At 40.0% G+C, this 18,364-nt stretch overlaps 1 protein-coding gene across 1 annotated transcript; it reads right to left on the reverse strand.

The window, feature by feature from the left end:
- Positions 1-17,155, reverse strand: LOC145888513 (integrator complex subunit 1-like). Its single transcript, XM_082979274.1, has 40 exons — positions 16,915-17,155; positions 16,281-16,495; positions 16,023-16,206; positions 15,861-15,947; positions 15,627-15,795; positions 15,209-15,455; positions 14,967-15,095; positions 14,656-14,803; positions 14,402-14,578; positions 14,022-14,119; positions 13,786-13,950; positions 13,366-13,565; positions 12,699-12,949; positions 12,209-12,315; positions 11,655-11,896; positions 11,362-11,488; positions 11,164-11,250; positions 10,867-11,012; positions 10,317-10,547; positions 10,058-10,259; positions 9,514-9,711; positions 9,053-9,247; positions 8,603-8,791; positions 7,497-7,632; positions 6,872-6,991; positions 6,479-6,597; positions 6,082-6,333; positions 5,761-5,872; positions 5,184-5,284; positions 4,749-4,882; positions 4,618-4,684; positions 3,850-4,025; positions 3,607-3,788; positions 3,095-3,246; positions 2,786-2,887; positions 2,435-2,614; positions 2,026-2,166; positions 1,493-1,720; positions 830-1,042; positions 1-426 (listed from the first exon to the last, which is right to left on the reverse strand). Exons 1-40 carry the CDS (start codon positions 17,060-17,062, stop codon positions 97-99), a joined length of 6,687 nt encoding a protein of 2,228 aa, XP_082835400.1. The 5' UTR covers positions 17,063-17,155; the 3' UTR covers positions 1-96.
- Between the last annotated feature and the right edge of the window lie 1,209 nt (positions 17,156-18,364).

Below are 18,364 nucleotides of genomic sequence, written 5' to 3' on the forward strand. Positions count from 1 at the left end.
GCAACAAAATGTATTAAGCAACGCCACAAAGAAACTCAATTTTTTAGGAAACAAGAAAAAGCAGCGCCCCAAAAAGACAAAAAGGTTACGAAACTTTCATGGGGAAACCCCGCGCATATCATTCTCGTTGAAACCACTCATAAGCCAAAAGCAGCGCGCTAGCACATCGCTGACGTCACTAAAGTCTTTCTTTTCGGCTCTGACATCACCGGACACGGGTTCCGGGTAGGCCAGGGCGGCGCCACAGTGCGCACCGGCGTCGAAAGCGGCGCCCAGCAAAAGAACGGCGTTGTCACGACATAGAATTGCCATCTCGGGGAGGTATTGAATGAGGTCTCGGGCCACTGTTGCAGAATCGTCAAGCAGGCTTCGACAAAGGCTGTCTTTCCTCGCGTTCTGCGAAAACCCGACAACGTCGTTTTCGGGCTAGAAGTTCAAAACACATATTAGCCATAGTTTAGCACAGAAGCAATGACAAACCAATGTAGACATATTTAAATTTATAACACTAAAATGTTTTTATTTAAAACGGTTTGGAAAAGAGCTTGGCCATGGACAGTAGCTAAATTTTTGGACAGTAACCAAACTATAAAAGCATGTCGCTTATTTCGAACGTTTGCCGAGTATTTGAAAATCCATGCCTCGCGTTTCTTTCTTGAAACGTATGTGACACTATGGCACATTCCTATAGCGTACGGATGTTGTCGAGATGTATTGAAATACATGTTTAGAATCTTGGAAACGTATTTTACATCCTAATTTTTTTGCGCCCGCATACAAAAGGTGAGTAATCAGTTGCAACAATATGAAAACAACCAAAGCAACTTACTGAGACTGCCTCTCTTAAGCACGAAAGGAATCGAGGGAAGATGTATTTTGACGCAGAGGTTGGATCTGCGCGAGCATGCCGCACAGCAGCGCCGATAGCGGATCTCCGTACATTGCTGTCACCACTCTCGCTGAAGAGTCGGATTAAATGAGAGAGGAACGGAGTCAAATCGTCCACCCGGCGTTTCGACGACTCATCGAAGTCAGCCAGAGCCTAATAATGGAGACATTCCAATAAACACCGAGAGGGTTGCGCATATCTTATGAATCGCTTCCCCATTGAAGAAATTATCGTACAGATGTGTCCTTTTGTGAAACAACAATACTTTCCCTATTCAATTTAAACATACAGGCCGGCACGTCATTGAGCTGTAACTTGTTAAATTTTACGGATGGCGTTGCTGTTTATTGCTTAGTCTAGCCTGATTGTGGCCAATGTTACCATGCTGACGACCATAACGAAGCACAATATATAAACACAACACACATTAAGAAAACATGCAAGACACAACAGTAAGACCTTTGATCAGGGGGGCCCAAGCAGCCATTACCCACCAAGTCGTTGTTGCAAAAAAAAACTCTCGTTGAAACCCACAAAAAACTTGCCTCTCCAAACAATATTTGGCTATAAAAGTCACTTGTAACACTTATTACCAGCACTCACCTGCAAAATGTTCTGCAGATCCTGACCACAGCCAAGCAAGTCTAAATACACTGAGGTGGGTTGAGAGTTTGCCGACGAGTTCGTTAGAGCGATTACAGGTGGTCGGATAGCACCAGATACCAGTATAGAGGTATCGGAAGATCCGGACCACGAGGCTCCTACTACCGACTGCATGGTTGTTACGAGAGACACCACATTCTCGTGGTCGTGGTACGTTCGGATCAACGTCTGTGCGTGGAAAAGATTTTGTAAGGGTCGATTTGTGATCATTGTATGGCAGTCGGGAGTGCAAACAAATAATCTTAAACTTAAGTTAAACAACAATAAACAATGGCAACAATCAAATATATATTACTGTTTGCCGTTTTATCCTTAAAAATTCAATCAAGTCAATTTCAAGTCAAATCATGTCAAAATGATGCACAAAATTTGGTTATTTTTCACGAATTAAAAATGCGATTCATGCGAAAAATTGTTTTATGGTTTTTAAAAAATTCTTTAAACATCAAAAACGGTTACATGGAAAACAGTACCTGAAATGTTATAGGATGTTTTGAGAGGATGGCAGTGGCACGTGGCGTGCAGTGAGTCAGATAGTCATGTGTCAGTAAAAGGGTGGCACTAAGAACAGGCAACATCTGGCGACGGGCTCGATGGCAATAATTCTTTATCATCTGGCAAATAAAACCAAAAAGCTATCAGGGAAAAGTATGTTTAATTAATGGAACAAATAAATCGAATCCTAAGCACTGGTATTTTATATTAATCGAGATTTCCCAACCGGGGTCTCGTTGCCACGTGGTTCACGAATCCAAACGAGTTAAGGAACCCAGGCATAAATGTTATTAATTACGATATTTGTATAACCAGTGTTATAACGATTCCATTCTTATTTGTGGAAATGAGTTCAAAATCTTTTAGTTTCACACTAGGCCATCCCACCTGCCAAAAAGTCTCCATAATGCCGGAAAGCGCCACCTCGTGTATAGGTTGGAAGAGATACGGCGACAGTTGTTTCAGCAAGGTGGCGGTGTTGAGCATGAGGGGAAGGTGGTGGTTAAGTTTAAATTGCGAGAAATCATGACGCGTTCGTCCTCGTAACATGGATGCGATCAGCTCCAACTGCAAGAAGTTTTAATGGAAAATATGACACAAAAGCTAGATTTTGTAGGAGTCAACGTAATAAACAGTACAGCAACTTCTTTTTCACGAACGCATGTACAAACATATAACAATGTTAATGCAGATGCTAAATTTTCTTAACATTATCGCTACTCAAACGTATTTGCGTACCTTCCTGAGAAGAAGAAACGGTCGGGCGCTGGCAACCTTGCATAGTAGAAGGTTGGAGTCGCAAGCTGCGTCTAAGCTCGTCATGATCATGCTTGTGTTCACCTGGAAACGTACACGTGGCCTTTATTAACTGGATCGCGGTCTATGCGGTTACGGAAAATTTTGTTTCGTGATTATTTAAAGACAGCTAAAATTTTTTTAAGAACGTAGGTATTGTTTTTAGCAAACAGATTTTTGCATTGGTATTTGAAACACTTTGATTGAGTCCTTAGTGAACTTAAAATTTTGTGGGAGGAACAGAAGGTTTACCTGTGAAGTAAGCTTGGAGTTGGATTTCACGTAGCCCAGTCGATTTAGGAGCGAACACAAGAGGGCGTCAGTGCGACAGTTGGATCCAACCTTGACTCTCGTCACCGCATCGGCAAAATCTAACAGTTCTGGCTGGCTGAGTGCATGATGTCCTGTGGGGAAAACAAAATGGTTTGCTGTTGCCTGAGCTATTTACTTATCCTCTCCACAAGAAACGGATAATTGATCATTTCACATTGAAACCACTGTTCAAAAATTGTTCGTTCGTAGATAGAGCTGCCAGATTTTCCAATACCAACATTGACCGATGAGTTTATAAGCTCTCGTTTGGAAGAGCACCGACACGGAGTGCTCAGGGTCGGGAGTTCAAACCTCGCCGCGAGACAGTATTTCGCCACTAATTCACCAGTAAAAGCGACTTAAGCTGCAATGCCATCATTACAACTTTGTTTTTATGGCCATTGAAACGGAACTAACACGAAAATAGAAACATGAATACAACACACGTTTACCCTTTAATACGTTAGGTCGGTGTAGCGCCGAACAAGCCGGGTGGTTTGGAAGGAATATGTAAATTTGCGCTAGGATGCGCCACCAGATGTCGCTGCACGGGGACGGGGTCGACAGTTTGTCGCGAATAAACTTGACAACAGTCGCTGTGTGCGCTCGACCCGCTGTTTCTTGGGCAAATTTGCTGAAATTTAAATTTGTGCGTTTGAATCGACATTCACAATGGCCATAAACCACGTTTTTACCTGAAATAAACGCTGAAGAGTTCGTGGTACGAGAAGGCATCTGAAGCGGGGTCAACGACCTTCTGTGCTGCCGTCGCCGCCACGATGTACGATAGTAACCGGGAGAATTGACCCGGGGTTAAATCCAACACAGGTTCACTCACCGTCGTGCTCTTGTTTTCACGTCCTTGCCAAATCTGAATTAAAATTGGAACACGATGCAGTGATTTTCTAGCAACTGTATAATAACGGCAACCAATCCTTTCAGATTGAAATGCCAGTTTACAAATTATGTGAAAATGTTGATGACTTCGCTGCAATTTGGTGTTCGGTTGTGACTTGTACATTAAGCAGTGTGGGTACATGAAGTCGTATATTACTTGACGTGTATTGAATAATCACCTCGCGAGGTAAACTTGGCAAACGCACCAGTGGCTGCCAATCCCTACATTACATATCAGGCAATTGCAATGGCACGCGGCAAGAATGGCGACTTTCTGATTCTTGAGTTTCGTTCTGCTTTTAAACCAATAGAATCAATTCGATTTTAATTTTGCTCGAACCGTTCCAATTACATAACTTTTGTGAAATTTAATCTTTGCGACATAGACTTCCGCGGACGTTTTGTTAATTGTGTCTAACTTATACTTCAAAGTGGATTTGACATTTACCATTCAGTTACAATCAGTATACAGTATAATGTAGTTAATATTTGTGAACTGATGTTGCGCGTAGTTGACATTAATCAGAGGCTTGTTGCTTTATTGAAATATAGTTAAATATGAATACCTTCGGCGCTTGAATCACCACCCAGAGGAAATCAAGAGCAGTTTTGGAATTGACGCAGGAAGTTTGGCTGTTCAATAAAGACAAACTTTAATTATTTTAAATTTTGAAGTAACAGTTATGCACTATCTTACCTTTGCTTTTCTTCAGTGGGATCCGGCGTCTCATCGCTTAGCAACCACTGTATGGAACTATGGATGGTCGACCAATTGCAATGCTGAACCAGCAGGGAGAGCAAGTAAGCTTGATCGAATACAGAGGAAGCCGCCTGTTAGGAGGATGAGATGAGTTTTATCAAAACCGCGAAGAATTATGGTGGGAAATTTAGGAAATACACGATTTAAATATGATTTCAGGATTTTTTTACAATGTTTTTTTGTATAGTTTCGGGTTTAATGTCAACATGCATTTATTTTTTTGATCAGTACCATGCCTGGAAAGCAGATGTAATGAATCAGATATTTGCAGAAGTTACACCACAAAAGGCAAATAATGCTCGAGCTTTTGGGGTATTAACACAGTAAAGGAGTGTGGGACACAGAATTAAGGGGTTTGGTCAGGAAACTTACACTACTGGCGTCGTTCTTTTCAAAGAGCAGCTTTCGTTGTAACTTTGGACAATGCGCCAGAAGCTCGGGATCGAGTAGTTGCAACCAATCTACCAACAAACCTGAAACAAAAGGAATGAAAATGAACGCACGGATTTTAAGGTGAAACTCACTGTTCACAATGGTTTTAAACAAAGGGTTATCTCTAGGCGAGAGGTGCACTACATAGACCATGCCATTGGTTTGAAACATTTATGTCACACCGGCTGATTTTGACCTGGAATGTTAGAAATATTTTCTAGGCCTTTGTAGGCTACAAACAGTAACGTATAGAAGAAACGAGAGTAATATGCAATACTTCATACCCCACAGTTAAGCTTAATCTAGCACTAAGCACACCGAACTTCAATGAACATGATTGAAGTAAAAATTGTTGAAACAGCCTCAACATGACAAAGGTTTTTCTAAAAAAAAATCTTATGGAAAAAATCTGGTTGTAATCCCAGCCACCTGGAAAGAATCTACAAAATGTGCATCAAACATTCTGCTGGTTTGTGGCGACAAAAACATTGGAGACGTGTGCATGCGAATCACCCACCTGATGTCCCCACGCTTGTGAAAAACAGGTCGTCCGAGATTAACTTTCCGCGACCGATGAGAGTGTGTCGATGACTTATTTCCTCCAAGAGAATTTGAGCGACCAAAGCCACCTATCACATACCACCGCAATCACTCAAGAAATGTAATAGCAAAAGTTTAGGTGATTTTACATTACAACAACAAATACAAAATGATAGGCTCGGTTTTCGACTAAAAAAGGTGTTGTTTTGGGTGGAATTGAATGTGGTTATCTATATCGCGTGTTTTATTGCCAATCTAACAAAAACAACTTTGCGAATTTCAACAGTTTGTTGAATACTTTTGATTTAATTTCTTCGTCGTCATCCAAGAACACCATTTGCTCGCGCAGAAACTCCTCCAGTCTTGACCAATCAGATTGGCGCAAGTTGCTTCCGCCCTCTGACGTCGACGAGAGCCGTCGCGGCCGAATGCCTTTGCTCGACGACTCGTGACGGGACTGCCAACCGGATGCCATGGCAACGAGCGGCCTGGCCTTGTGCTTCGCCTCATCCGACAAACGATTTCCGTGTTCGTATATTGAGTTCATGATCTACGAAAAGATGCAACAGAAATAGGCAACGGAGTTTGAATGCAAATCCACCTACAACTGGTAATGGAATTTGACAATTTAGTTAACTTACCAGTTTCACAGAACTAGATAAACATACACAACAATTTGTAACCACGCCGAATACCTGGGCGAATTTATCTTTGACCGAGCTTTGTTTCTGCTTGAGCGAGCAGAGGTCATGGTCGAGTGCGCGTATAAGCGAGCAGCATCGAGACGGAGATTTGAATAAAGCAGAAAGAAAATCTGCAGACGAATTTATGTAAGTTTATTAATTTTAGCTGACACGGAAGTTGCTGCCAATTTAACTTGGCTGTGAATTACCAAGGGAATTTGATAGGAACATTCGAATTGTACTGAGTAATAAAACATTAAACAGTAGAAAAATATGCTATTTGAGATCATTGAACAGTCAACTCGTCACTAATTTGCGTTGAAACATACAACCTGTCTTATTTTCTTACGCTATTTTCGACTCAGTGACTTGTCAATCTTAAGTTTATTTTGAGTCAGCACTCACCTGTGTTGATCAGCTGATAAAGGCCGTTTACACATAAATGTGACGTCACGTGTTTAGCTGAGGTTACTTTGGGTCGGTTTATCGACTGCAGCAAGGCCATCCATTCCTCGTAACTCGATTCTGTAAAAAACATTGTACTTAAAATGTGCTAACAAACGGTGTCCTGTAACATTGGTTCGCAAAAGAAACTGGGGCCACGAAGATTTTCAATGGGACAGGATAGGAATAGATTGAACTATTATATAAAAATAAGGTTTCTTCAGCCTTTGGCTTATTTCACCTAATGGACCATTTTACAAGCGCGGGGTTCGATCAGGTAAACGATCAGTATCGGAGAAGCAGTTTTATTCATAACAAACCCCGCGCTTGTAAAATGCCCTGCAGTTTACCAGAAAAACTGATCATCATTAATTTTGAAGTGACGCCCATCCTGGTTGTGGGCCACAAGCCGTTGTTATATGGGCTACGTATAAATAAGTTTGGGAACCACCATCCAACAACATAAATAATTTAAAGCGAAATGCAACCACGATTTCTTACAGCTTTACGTTTGGCACGTATTGCTGAAACCTAGCGATTTTGAATGATGTTTCAACGTTAGTCAGGAATAATCAACACAATTCACCTTTCGTCGAAAACAGGGTCACAAGTCGTTCCTTCATGGTTGAAACATTTGTTGGAGGCGATTTTCGTTTCAGTTCCGCGTCATCTTCAGTCAAATCTATTTCCATCACTGGTGTAGCTGAACATTGGGAAGCGATCTGAGTAATTGGGACAGGATTAATTGAATGTATTTTGTCAGTTTATCGGTCTTTCGTACAGGAGTTTTTTAATTTTTTTTGGAATCAACCTGTGGCAGTTACGGCAGGGTCACCAAATTTCATCCGGCCGGCCCAGTTTGACTCAAAACAGTTATTTTGCTCCACCGTCAGATAAATCTTATGGGTTTCTGTTCTTACTACACTTTAAGGCACTTTTCTGCTTTTTTTGAGACAGAAATTATGAAGTATTGCTTTTAAATGTACGGCACAAGGATACCATTTTGGTAAAATTTACATTGTCCAACATTGTTATCCAGACCCCGATCGTCACTATAGCCAATACAAGTGATGTTCCCAGTTCTAAATTATCCGGCCCGGCCGGATCCGGATAGTTATTAATCAGATCCGGCCGGATAATTTGGATCCGGCAGTTTGTTAACACTGATTCGTGTATTATGGCAAAAATGCTATGTTAAGGTTAGCCTGTCATGAGTGGAACAAATAAACGTGGGTATTTATTAATATGGTATAACACGTCACGAAAAACCTTAATAACAAATAACAGAAAAATCTTACGTCGGCGAGTATAACAGACTGGGTCCCCAAAACGAGTAATTTGCGAAATGTTTGTCCGTTTTTAGGACAAAAATGCTTTCCCAACTATCCGGTTAAATTAAGTGTATTATCCGGCCGGGTCCGGGTATTGAAAATTGGTCAATATCCGGCCGGGTCCGGGTACCCGGATCCGGCGCAACACATCACTAGCCAATACTCGTGCTTAAAACGTAAACAATGAACATAAATAAGTTGGATATTGCTGAAAAACGACCGGCACGATTTCTCTGAACGAGTTAGATAATGAAAAATATTTATGTTACTAGGAAAAATTAGATTATTCAGATCACCCGGAAGAGGTCATTTCCCAACAAATTTCCGATCGTAACAAACTAATAAATAAAAAATTTCCCACCTTGATGACAGAAGGTCTGCCGGTGGACGTAGAATCGTCGCTTCGGGATTTCAGCAGTGCTTTAAAACTTGCGCCTGCTTTGCAGCCTCTCATTCCTTGTACTTCGATGAGTCGAGCCATGTAACTCGCGTTACTGCTTGTCGCGTTTAGAATCACTTCGGCGTTCGTCTCGCATTGCGAGTCCAGTATCTGATAAAGTGTCAAATAAAAACTCAAACAAAAACGCGTAAATCATCTCAGTTTTTTCGAGAATACAACAGCGGCAGAAAAAAGTGGATACTTTTTGGAAAGTAGAAAAAAAGTGTTCTGAAAATTAATATTCCTATATTTGAGCACTGTTTTTTTTTAATTTTAAACTTGACGAACGAGCAATGTTTTGCTAAAAATATGAATGACGTCAGTAGAGTGACGAGAAACAGCCGTACAAATTATTTGTGTATTTTTGCAAACCTGCAAGAGTAAATCCATAGAACCGATGGGAATACCAAAGGACTGAATGAAAAGTATGAGTTGTTCAACTTCAAGGTCACGAACAGCCGCAAACGCAAGTCTGCGAGTCGAAGGTGTGACCTCTGACCCGAGCATCCGCAGTCTCAGCCAATCAGGGAGCAGCAAGGCTTCCTCTTGGGTGTCCATTAGATAGGCCTGCGTAAGATGAGCGAAATACAGGTAGTTTTTCATTGGTTACTGACATTGAACTGATCAAAGAGAGCACAATGTTGCATGAGGCATCAGCAGAATGTGGCATTTTTTGGAAATTTACTAACGGATTTAAACAAGATACAGGTGTCTGGATATCAACCCTTAAATTGAAGTGAGAGCTACTTGGTAAAACGTATCTTGTCGTGCATACTTTTGCACATATAATGCTAAAATATATTTCGACACCCAAAAAACGCAATTATTTTCACCTGTGGTATGACGTAACCTTCCTCACTAAACCAATATCCCATCAGCTGATGGTAGATGACGTCAGCTTGCTCCTGGTGTGGAGACTCTTCGCTCATCCGAAGTGAGGGTGGCCCGAACCCCAGGAGAATGATGCTTGCTTGAGGGACTAAGATGTGAAGTGTCGCCGCTCCATAGTTGTTCGGCCATTTAACGTAAATCTGTGTGATACAGGGGTATTTGAATGGTCAAGCAACGCGGCCTTACACGTTGATGAGCAAGTCTGATTTAAGATTTTTTATTTATATGAAAAATAAGTTTGTTACGAAAGTGACTGATATATAGCTTAAACACAATGCAACTTTGCTGTGAAACATTTTTTAACAGTCTTCGTCATCGTGATTGACACAACCTTATATGCAGTGAGACACGAATGGTCCTATTTATATGATTCCATTTACGCAGGAATGGACAGCTTGGAGGTTTCAGTTGCCAAAAACAAACGGCGCATTGTTTCCATCGGCGAAACGACATTACGGGCATTTTGGGCAATAAAAAACTAAAAACCTCGTCCTGCGAATCGCTCCAAGGGATCCGGTCGACTGCTTCTGCATCTGCGCTGATCCTCCTAGCATCGTGTTCATGTGCAAGTCGGATATGCGTCACAAAGATCTCCAACAGTGATGTCACAAAACTCTGCCCGGTGGTTGCAGGTGAGCCGGCGATGAAGGAAGACGTCGGCACCATGGCCGCCTGGACGATGATGCGCCTGAACCACATTCATTTTTCGTTAAGTGGGAAAGAAGAAAAGTCCACATGTGTATACCTGTCTATCAAAAGGTGAGAAGCCATACGAGCAGCCCCGGTTGAAAGTTCAAACAACTGCTCTCGGTCGCCCCTTCCGGCCAACTGGAGGTCGTTAGCCAAAAAAGTGACGTAGGCAGCAACCGCGTGTGGCTCGGCGGAGACCAGGACGGCGTTACGAATGGCCTCGACGGTAGCGAGTCGAAGCATGGTTGCATATTGAGGAAGCTGCAAGAGGTCGTGCAGCAACCATCTGGAATGCGAATAAATAACCAATGAATTTTCTGAAACATGTGTGATAGATGGATATCAGTTGCGAAAAACTGTCCATCATTTTTTAAGTAAATTATTAAAACACAATTTTTACAACTTAGTCCGTTTTTTTTGGGCGATTAATTATCGTCTTGATCGTAACATCATATAAAGCACTACTCATCAAATAAAAAGTTGCAGATTTTTCAACAGATAAACAAAAAGGTGTTGTTACACACCATTGCCTGTTTGTTTTGGAAAGAGACTGAGGTCAAATTACTCAATATGAAAATAAATTTGGTTATATTTTAATATTTTACTTGTAGTCAGGGCTGCCCTTGTTGCTGTCAACTTCCATCGGTTGGTCTTCCGTGATATTAGTAAGAATCATTGCAAGCGCCATCCGCGATTTTTCTCTGGTCACAATTTGTGGGGAGTAGAGGCGTTTCAGAAAGTACTGAATGACCTGTGATACAATAATAGGTGTAAATAACACAGTATGTGGAATAGCACACAACATGAAGCCGTGATATGCCATGGTGTCTTGGGGTGAAAGTTGGGCACACAAAATGAGAAATTATGGAATGTTTTTTTTCTGATAAGTTATGTTAACATACTTGTACAGATTCTTCGTAGTTGTCTTGTAGCAGAAGCTGACGGAGTTGTGAAATAAGTTCCTCGGTGTGAATACCTCCACTGGATAACTACACAATGGCCATTTTTAGTGAAAGCAAAGCAAGTAAATGGGTAGTAATTACACAGACAACATTACTTTTTTTGATACAAGACGGCAGATGCGAACAAGGAGTTTTTACCTTTTCCATCTCACTGTCTTGCACAAGGAGAAATTCGCAGAGACACTGAACAGGTAGGAGACCCACATCCCCTTTTGCAGAAGCAACAAGATCAGGCAACCAAGTCATGGACTGGTTGTCACCATGCCTACACAAAAGGTAACAAAGGGTTTTATATAAAAGTAGTTGCAAGCTCATTTAGTCTATTGTTTAACTGCAATCATTGTAATATCTACAAAAAAAAACACCTTTTTCTAACAAAAGTCTGATAAATGTTCAGGAATCATTTATGAAGTATTTCAAAGTCTGCTTGCCTGTTGATGATATCCAGTAGAAAGTCTGGTTGCCTGGAGCGGCACAACAAAACACCAAGTTGTAGTCGATATGATAAGGAACTAACTTGTTCCAAAATACGATCTGGGGGTCTTCTTGGGTGACCTTGTGGATCCATTGCAATAAGCTGGGACAGAAGTAAGCTGCTTTCCTCCGTTATCACTTGTCTTGTGGTCACAGCCGCAAGGTGTGATTCAAATTCCAGAATCTCAGCCTTTTCCAACTTTTAAAAAACAAATTGTTGGTCATTTCTTATTCAAACTTATTTTGGATTTTGGATATTTTGGATAAATTATTTTGGATAGGAAAAAGGGAAGGTCACACTATTTGCCATGGAAATAAAATTCATCTAAGACCTAAAGTAAGTTTGTGATGCCCCAACAAACACTGTTTTAAAATTCATTTAAAGCACTAATACATTGCAACACACCATTTGGGAACCTCTGTTTCAACAAAACAAAAAAACAGTGTTAGTATCACACGAAGTGGTGAAAAAATATGTTCTGCAAACAGTGTTAGTTGTTGTTCTATTTACCATTGACATCTGATGTTCTTTTCCAACCATTTGATTTCTAAGATCATCATCAACCACAGTAACTGGTGGATACGTGAAGCGGTTGACAATCGACATTTCCATTAGAACTGAAAGTAAAAAGAAATTGATTTTCCTATTATACCATTGACAAAAGTCAATAATACAGGAATTATGTCTGATAAAAATGCAATAAATACATGATAAGTTGCTTCAATATGCCAACCATGACAGAAGTGCAACAGAGCGATTATTAATGACACATATAAGATTTTATGTTTCAATGTTGTTTAAAACTATTGCTATTCATATCAGCTAGTACAGACAGCTACTACACACAAAACAGTTGCCATGCAAAGTAATTGGCATTGAAACTGATTTGCAGAAAGGCACATTGCATTTAAAAGATTGCTATACTTCAATATACTTAGTAATATGGCAAATTACTGATATTTTGACATTTTTGACTTGTGCAAGAATGGAACCCACTCACCTTTCAGCATCGGATAGGTTGTCCAGGCCTGTTGTCCAATAGTACCTGGATTGAGGCATATTATAATCAGAAGACTCTGTAGTGCAGTCCAGTATAGCTGGGATATTGCAAGTGAAGGAGGTATATAATCTGATGGCAGTTTGATATTGCCTGGGTGATGATACTGGCACAATGCCAAGATGGTGTCTGTCACATCTACTCGTTCAACTGCAAGAGGATTGAATGATTGCTGAGCCAGGACAGCAGAACGTCTGTGGATAAAATTGGAGTTTATAACCAAACAAATGCAGACACATTATCAAACACATGAGGCTACTTATTGAGCATTAGCTTTCAAAGACAGAAAAATACTTTCTGACCACCTCTAAAAACTGAAAAGAAAAGATATATTCCTGAGTCCAACAATGTGGCTATGGGCCAGTGGTTCTCAAACTGCTTAACTTGGTTCCTTTATATTTGTAATCAGCAGACATAATTTTAAAATCTGTTTAGTTTTTAGATGGAGCAATATTGAAACAACACCAAACATAAACTTTTATTTCAGTTTAACACCATTGTGTTGCAGTTTAAATCATGATGGACAATGTCAGTGTTTCATACCCTTACAGAACTTTAAATTCTGTAAAATCATTAGAAATCCCATATTATACAGAAAAAAGTATTCTACCTGACAAGTTGACCAATGAGGTCCAAAGCTTCCGCTGGGGCAAGTGGATGATCGGGGGAAAGACCAATCGCTGCCAACCTCAAGAGGGAGCCCTCAAGCATTGCAGAATCATGACAGGTCTTGATTAGAAATGGCCGGTCGACCTCAGGGGGCCAGTTGTCACGGGTGTGATAGAAATCAACTGGCTTTAAGAACAGCAGCTGAGCCAAAAATATTTCAAATATTAAAACATATAATATGCCAGAGGAACTTGTAAATTTTTCAAATCGCAAGTTTGAAAATTGAGGTTAGAATGTTAAAAACTGCTGTCAAATTTAGTTTGCAACATTGCCACAAAATAATAATACAATTTTTAAAAAAAGCTGAAGTTTTTATCACTGCAATAATAAAATTTAAAATTCACTGGAACACAAGTAGCACCTTCTGAAGCAACTGAATAAAATCAGATGATGGCATTCGACCGTTCAACCTGGGAATTACTATCATGTGCATCCACCAGAGGGCGTCATGCTGGATTTCAGCATGAAGCAGTTTAATCTGGTTGTATGTCTCATCCACATTAGCGATGGCACTATCTGACTTTCTCTACAAGATACTTGCTTTAAACACATATCACTAATTTACCATTCAATGAAATTTGTTTATTCGTCCCATACCTTTCCATTGATGATCAACAAGACTTCCTTTGCTTCAGGTGTGATGCTTAGTAGCATGGTAAGACATATCAGGTCGACAGTTGATAAAATGAAACGGTCTGTAGCGTACACGTCAAACAGTCAATGAATATTTTACTACATGAATTTTATTCTACAGTTAACTAATAAATTTGTGTCACAAACAAAACATCTTACGCAATCGTAGCAAAATTTATTGTTTAAGAGACAAAATTTTACAAAGTTATAAGTTATATTCCTAAAACTAGCAAACATTCTGAAATTTACATGGCATTATACTACATGTCTACTCTCTTGTTTGCAATCAGTATCAACTTAACATTTTTCTTTTTTTACATCAAATAACATATTCAACATGACACCTTTGTGTTGCTGATCCAGGGCGTTATACTTTTCCATGTCAGGTTCCTGCATTAAACCAATTGCAAGAGCATTAAAGCGTATCTCATGTTTAATTGCTCTAACAATCTCCCTCAACAATGCTCTCACAGCCCTCAGGTAATCCTCCTGCTGGAGCAGCAGATCCTGAGAAACAGAGGCTGCAATAAGAAAACAATTTGTGAGATGTTGCTTGTTTAGGTGTTAAATTGACACAACAATATTATATAGTTAGTACCCAGTGTTCTTGCCCCTATTTCCGGGTAGTTTTGTAACGTTGAGACAACAACAGCCATGTTGCCAGGATGGCGTGCATTTGAAAGTTCATTGTACAGAACATAACTGAACATGGTTTTCAGGTTGTTTGGATGTGCGTCAATGAGCTCCTGCAAATTGGCACTTCACTTAAATTGAAAAGTTTAATAAGGCCTTAAGGTGTATGTGTCAAATGCTCCACAAGTGACAAAACTTAAAACCATTACAGAGAGAATTATTTCATTACGTAAATAGAAAAGAAATAATAAATTTAACAATCAGATTTCATTCCACCTTCAGGCATATCAGGTAGAAATTCAACAAGGGCTTTGATTTCAATCTCATTTTGGTCAAGTTCCCTATAGTGTCAACGTCTTCTTGTGAATGGGAATTACAATTTACACAAATAGCCATTAGTAGATCCTGCAAAAACAAAGACATGCATATTTGTTTATATTAAGCCTTGCTTGTTTCGAGTCCGTTGCATGTATAACATCCATTTTGCACGCCTTAATGAAGATTTAAATAACACTTACCTGTGCTGGTTTGACCAGTTTATGGCTTTGCAACCACATTTCTAGCTTTTGACTGGCAAGACTGCGTATTTCCTGCAGGCCACAGGCAGACGCAAGAGATTTAATAAGGTTTCTTCCAGACATGCCAGATGCAACACCACTGGGGCCAGATACACCACCGACAGGATTGATATCAGGTATTCGCCTTGAAAGACGCTCTTTCAGGATGTCAATGGTAAAATTTTGAATCTCTGCACTATTTTGAAACCTGCAAACAACAATACAAATTCAGGTTAATTTCCCGGATAAGAAATCTACAGGTATCATTTTTTGTAGGTAAGCAAATTTGGAATGTTAGTTTTTGTGATAAATATGCACCAATTAAACTTTACAGACAGATTTAACACAAGAATTGAATTCACAGCATGATTTTAGGCACCTTGTGATTGAGGCCTCTTTGGAACTTAGATCAGTCATCAAAACATCACCTTCACTTTCTATGAAAGTGTGCACCTTTGTGCCAAATGCAGTGAGCAGGTTTTTCACAAAAGCTTGGCATTCAGGATGGTCAACCCACACACGATCCGCCAATGAGTCATCCAAAAACACTAAATTTTATCAAAGTAGCATAAAATGTAAATTCTATTTCTTTAGAAGGTTGGCAGCTTTTTACCCTTCACAAGAATGTCTGGCCAGTCTTCCGAAAGTTCCAAAACTGCATTTAGGATGTTGCAACTAAGTATCGCAAGCATGTAGACTCCTGGGGTAACATATATATGTATACACACAAAACCATATTATGAGACATGAGTTGTTCAGAAATAGAATTTGATACCTTTTGACTTAATTGGATCAGGAGTCATGTCTTTTTTTAACAAGTTGGCAAGATGTTCTATTACCGGTTCTGTTTTAAACATATCTGGCCTTTCTTTAGCCAAGTAGAACATGGAAAGGATAGTGGTCATGTCTGGCTTGTTCCTATTGAGCCTTAAGGTTTGAATAGCTCCACACAGCAGACCCTGTATGTAATTATAGTATTTTGTACTGCTGTTCTGCCCGTTATCATACAACACATAGGTAAAACTCAATATACCTCTACTTGGTCTGAGTCTACATCAACATGCTTAAGGACTTGGTCCACTAGTTCTGCAGGTGGGCAGTCAATACAAGGTGCAGTTGGCTCTGGAATCGTAGGTGACATCCTGCTGGAATCCACTGTTGAAACCATGCGACCCATGGGTGCCATTGCATAATGATGTGGCATGTTAAATGTGCCTGAAGGTTTGAGTTTCTTGCCAGATGGAACACCTGAGAAACAATTTCAAGTGGATTAATTAAATGATATATTACTCTACTCCATACCAGGGGTCTCAAACTCAAATTTGGGCCAAGTGAAAACTAAGGTACATAATACGTTATCATAACAATCACAATAGCAAATCCCTTGTGACATGTCATGCTCTTAGCTGGGCACTAGACACCAAATGACTTACGTTTGTTTTACTGTACACATTAATTGATATTTCAAAATGCCTTGCAGGGCATGTGTTTGAGGCCCATGCTCTACAAGACAAACAGCCCCTGGAAATGAAGTTTTGAAAACTGATTTCATAATTAAATCACTTGAAATGCTTCTTTATAGGCTACATAACCATGTTAACATTTGCACATGCTAATGTGGTACCAATTTTTGCCATAGAGCACAAAAGAATCCAACAGATTCATACCATCGCCACCTCCCAGTCTGTGGGGTTCTTTGTTTTTAGTTCCGAGGGCAAAAAAGTTTTGATCAGCCAGTGCAAAGGACTGATTAGGTCTTACTGATGAGGACGTCCTGGCTATTCTTTTCCCTCCTCCACGCTTCATTGTACTCATGATTGCAGATATGTTACACGGACTTGATCATGAAACACTTTATTTTCAAGATAATAGCTTTATATTTACACTCTACATTTACATGAATTGTGGTTGAAGCTGCATTTGGAATAAAAAGAAATAATTAAATTATAACAGTGTGTTGTGTTGTACACAAGTGTGTATAACAGTGAACCGAACAACCCCTGTTAAACACAAGAGGGCCAGCACTGACTTCAGGAGCCAGTTGCACAGCATACACAACCAGCAGGGAGCATGTTGCACAGGCAACATTGCAAACGTAATACAGTGGGGGGTATGTGCATTGACCCTGTCAAGCGCAGGTACTATGAAAACACCCACTTAATTAAATTTTAATATTGAATGTACTTAGGGCACTGTGTAATTAACACATTTGTTTCCCTTTTGCTGTTATTTTTATTTGACAAGCCCTTTGCCGTGTACCTCAGCTGTTCTACGTACGCGTCTCTACCGCAGAAAACAACATTTTGTTGAAAAAATGCTTGAATGAATTTACGAAAACTACCAATAAAAACCTTCACTGTTCGTCCCACTTTTGAAAGCTATACCGAACATTATCTCCCCCTCAAGTATTACGTTGTTCATCACCATAACATCGCCAATATGACTGCAGTTTTCCTTGTTTGCGTTTCTGTTTATTCTGGCGTGTTTATCTTTCTTATTTTTTTATCAACACTACTGTTGAATACACAAGTGAACTTTACTGCCGAAGGTCGGTTGTCATGTAAAACTCAGAGAGCGTTGTATGCACTTGTATCCCAACGCGAAGTTCATCACCAACAACCGCAACCTCTGTGGAGGATCCTTGGCTGTCATGTGTCCTCTGATCTTTGACTATCCTCGGGCGCCGATATCACTCGATTTGGATCCAAGGAAACGCTGTATGGAACGAGGCGTTATCGTTTTGCGTTGGCAAACATGGCCACGTCTTATCCAGTTTGTAGCAATATAATCCCCATTCAGTGGGACTGACTGCAGACGGAATGATTAAAAAATGTTGGTTTAATTAGTACCCATGTATGCAACTTATTTCTCTTCGGATTACTGTTCACCCAAGTAGTAGTTTTTTTACCAGAATACAAATGATTGGACTTTCCTAATAGATTTGGATTAGCCTATTATGCTTGTAAAAATATATTCACCCCACTTTTAAAATTAAAAATCCGCGGGTTTCAAACCCGTCTATTACCAGCATAGAATATGTCAATATCTATAATAGTATTTAGGTCAAATCTGATAAAAAGGAAAGCATATCATGTTTCGTTTTTGTAAAGGGGGCCT

The sequence above is a fragment of the Ascidia mentula genome, chromosome 2 (assembly GCF_947561715.1).
Source record: "Ascidia mentula chromosome 2, kaAscMent1.1, whole genome shotgun sequence".
Classification (NCBI taxonomy): Eukaryota; Metazoa; Chordata; class Ascidiacea; order Phlebobranchia; family Ascidiidae; genus Ascidia; species Ascidia mentula.

Excerpts from the sequence above, each read along its gene's own strand:
- LOC145888513 (XM_082979274.1), bottom strand. The coding sequence starts at position 17,062 with ATGAGTACAATGAAGCGTGGAGGAGGGAAAAGAATAGCCAGGACGTCC. Across the intron at positions 15,456-15,626 it reads AAAGAGGCCTCAATCACAAG|GTTTCAAAATAGTGCAGAGA; the intron begins GTGCCTAAAATC and ends TGTTGTTTGCAG. Across the intron at positions 12,950-13,365 it reads CTCATTGGTCAACTTGTCAG|ACGTTCTGCTGTCCTGGCTC; the intron begins GTAGAATACTTT and ends TTTTATCCACAG.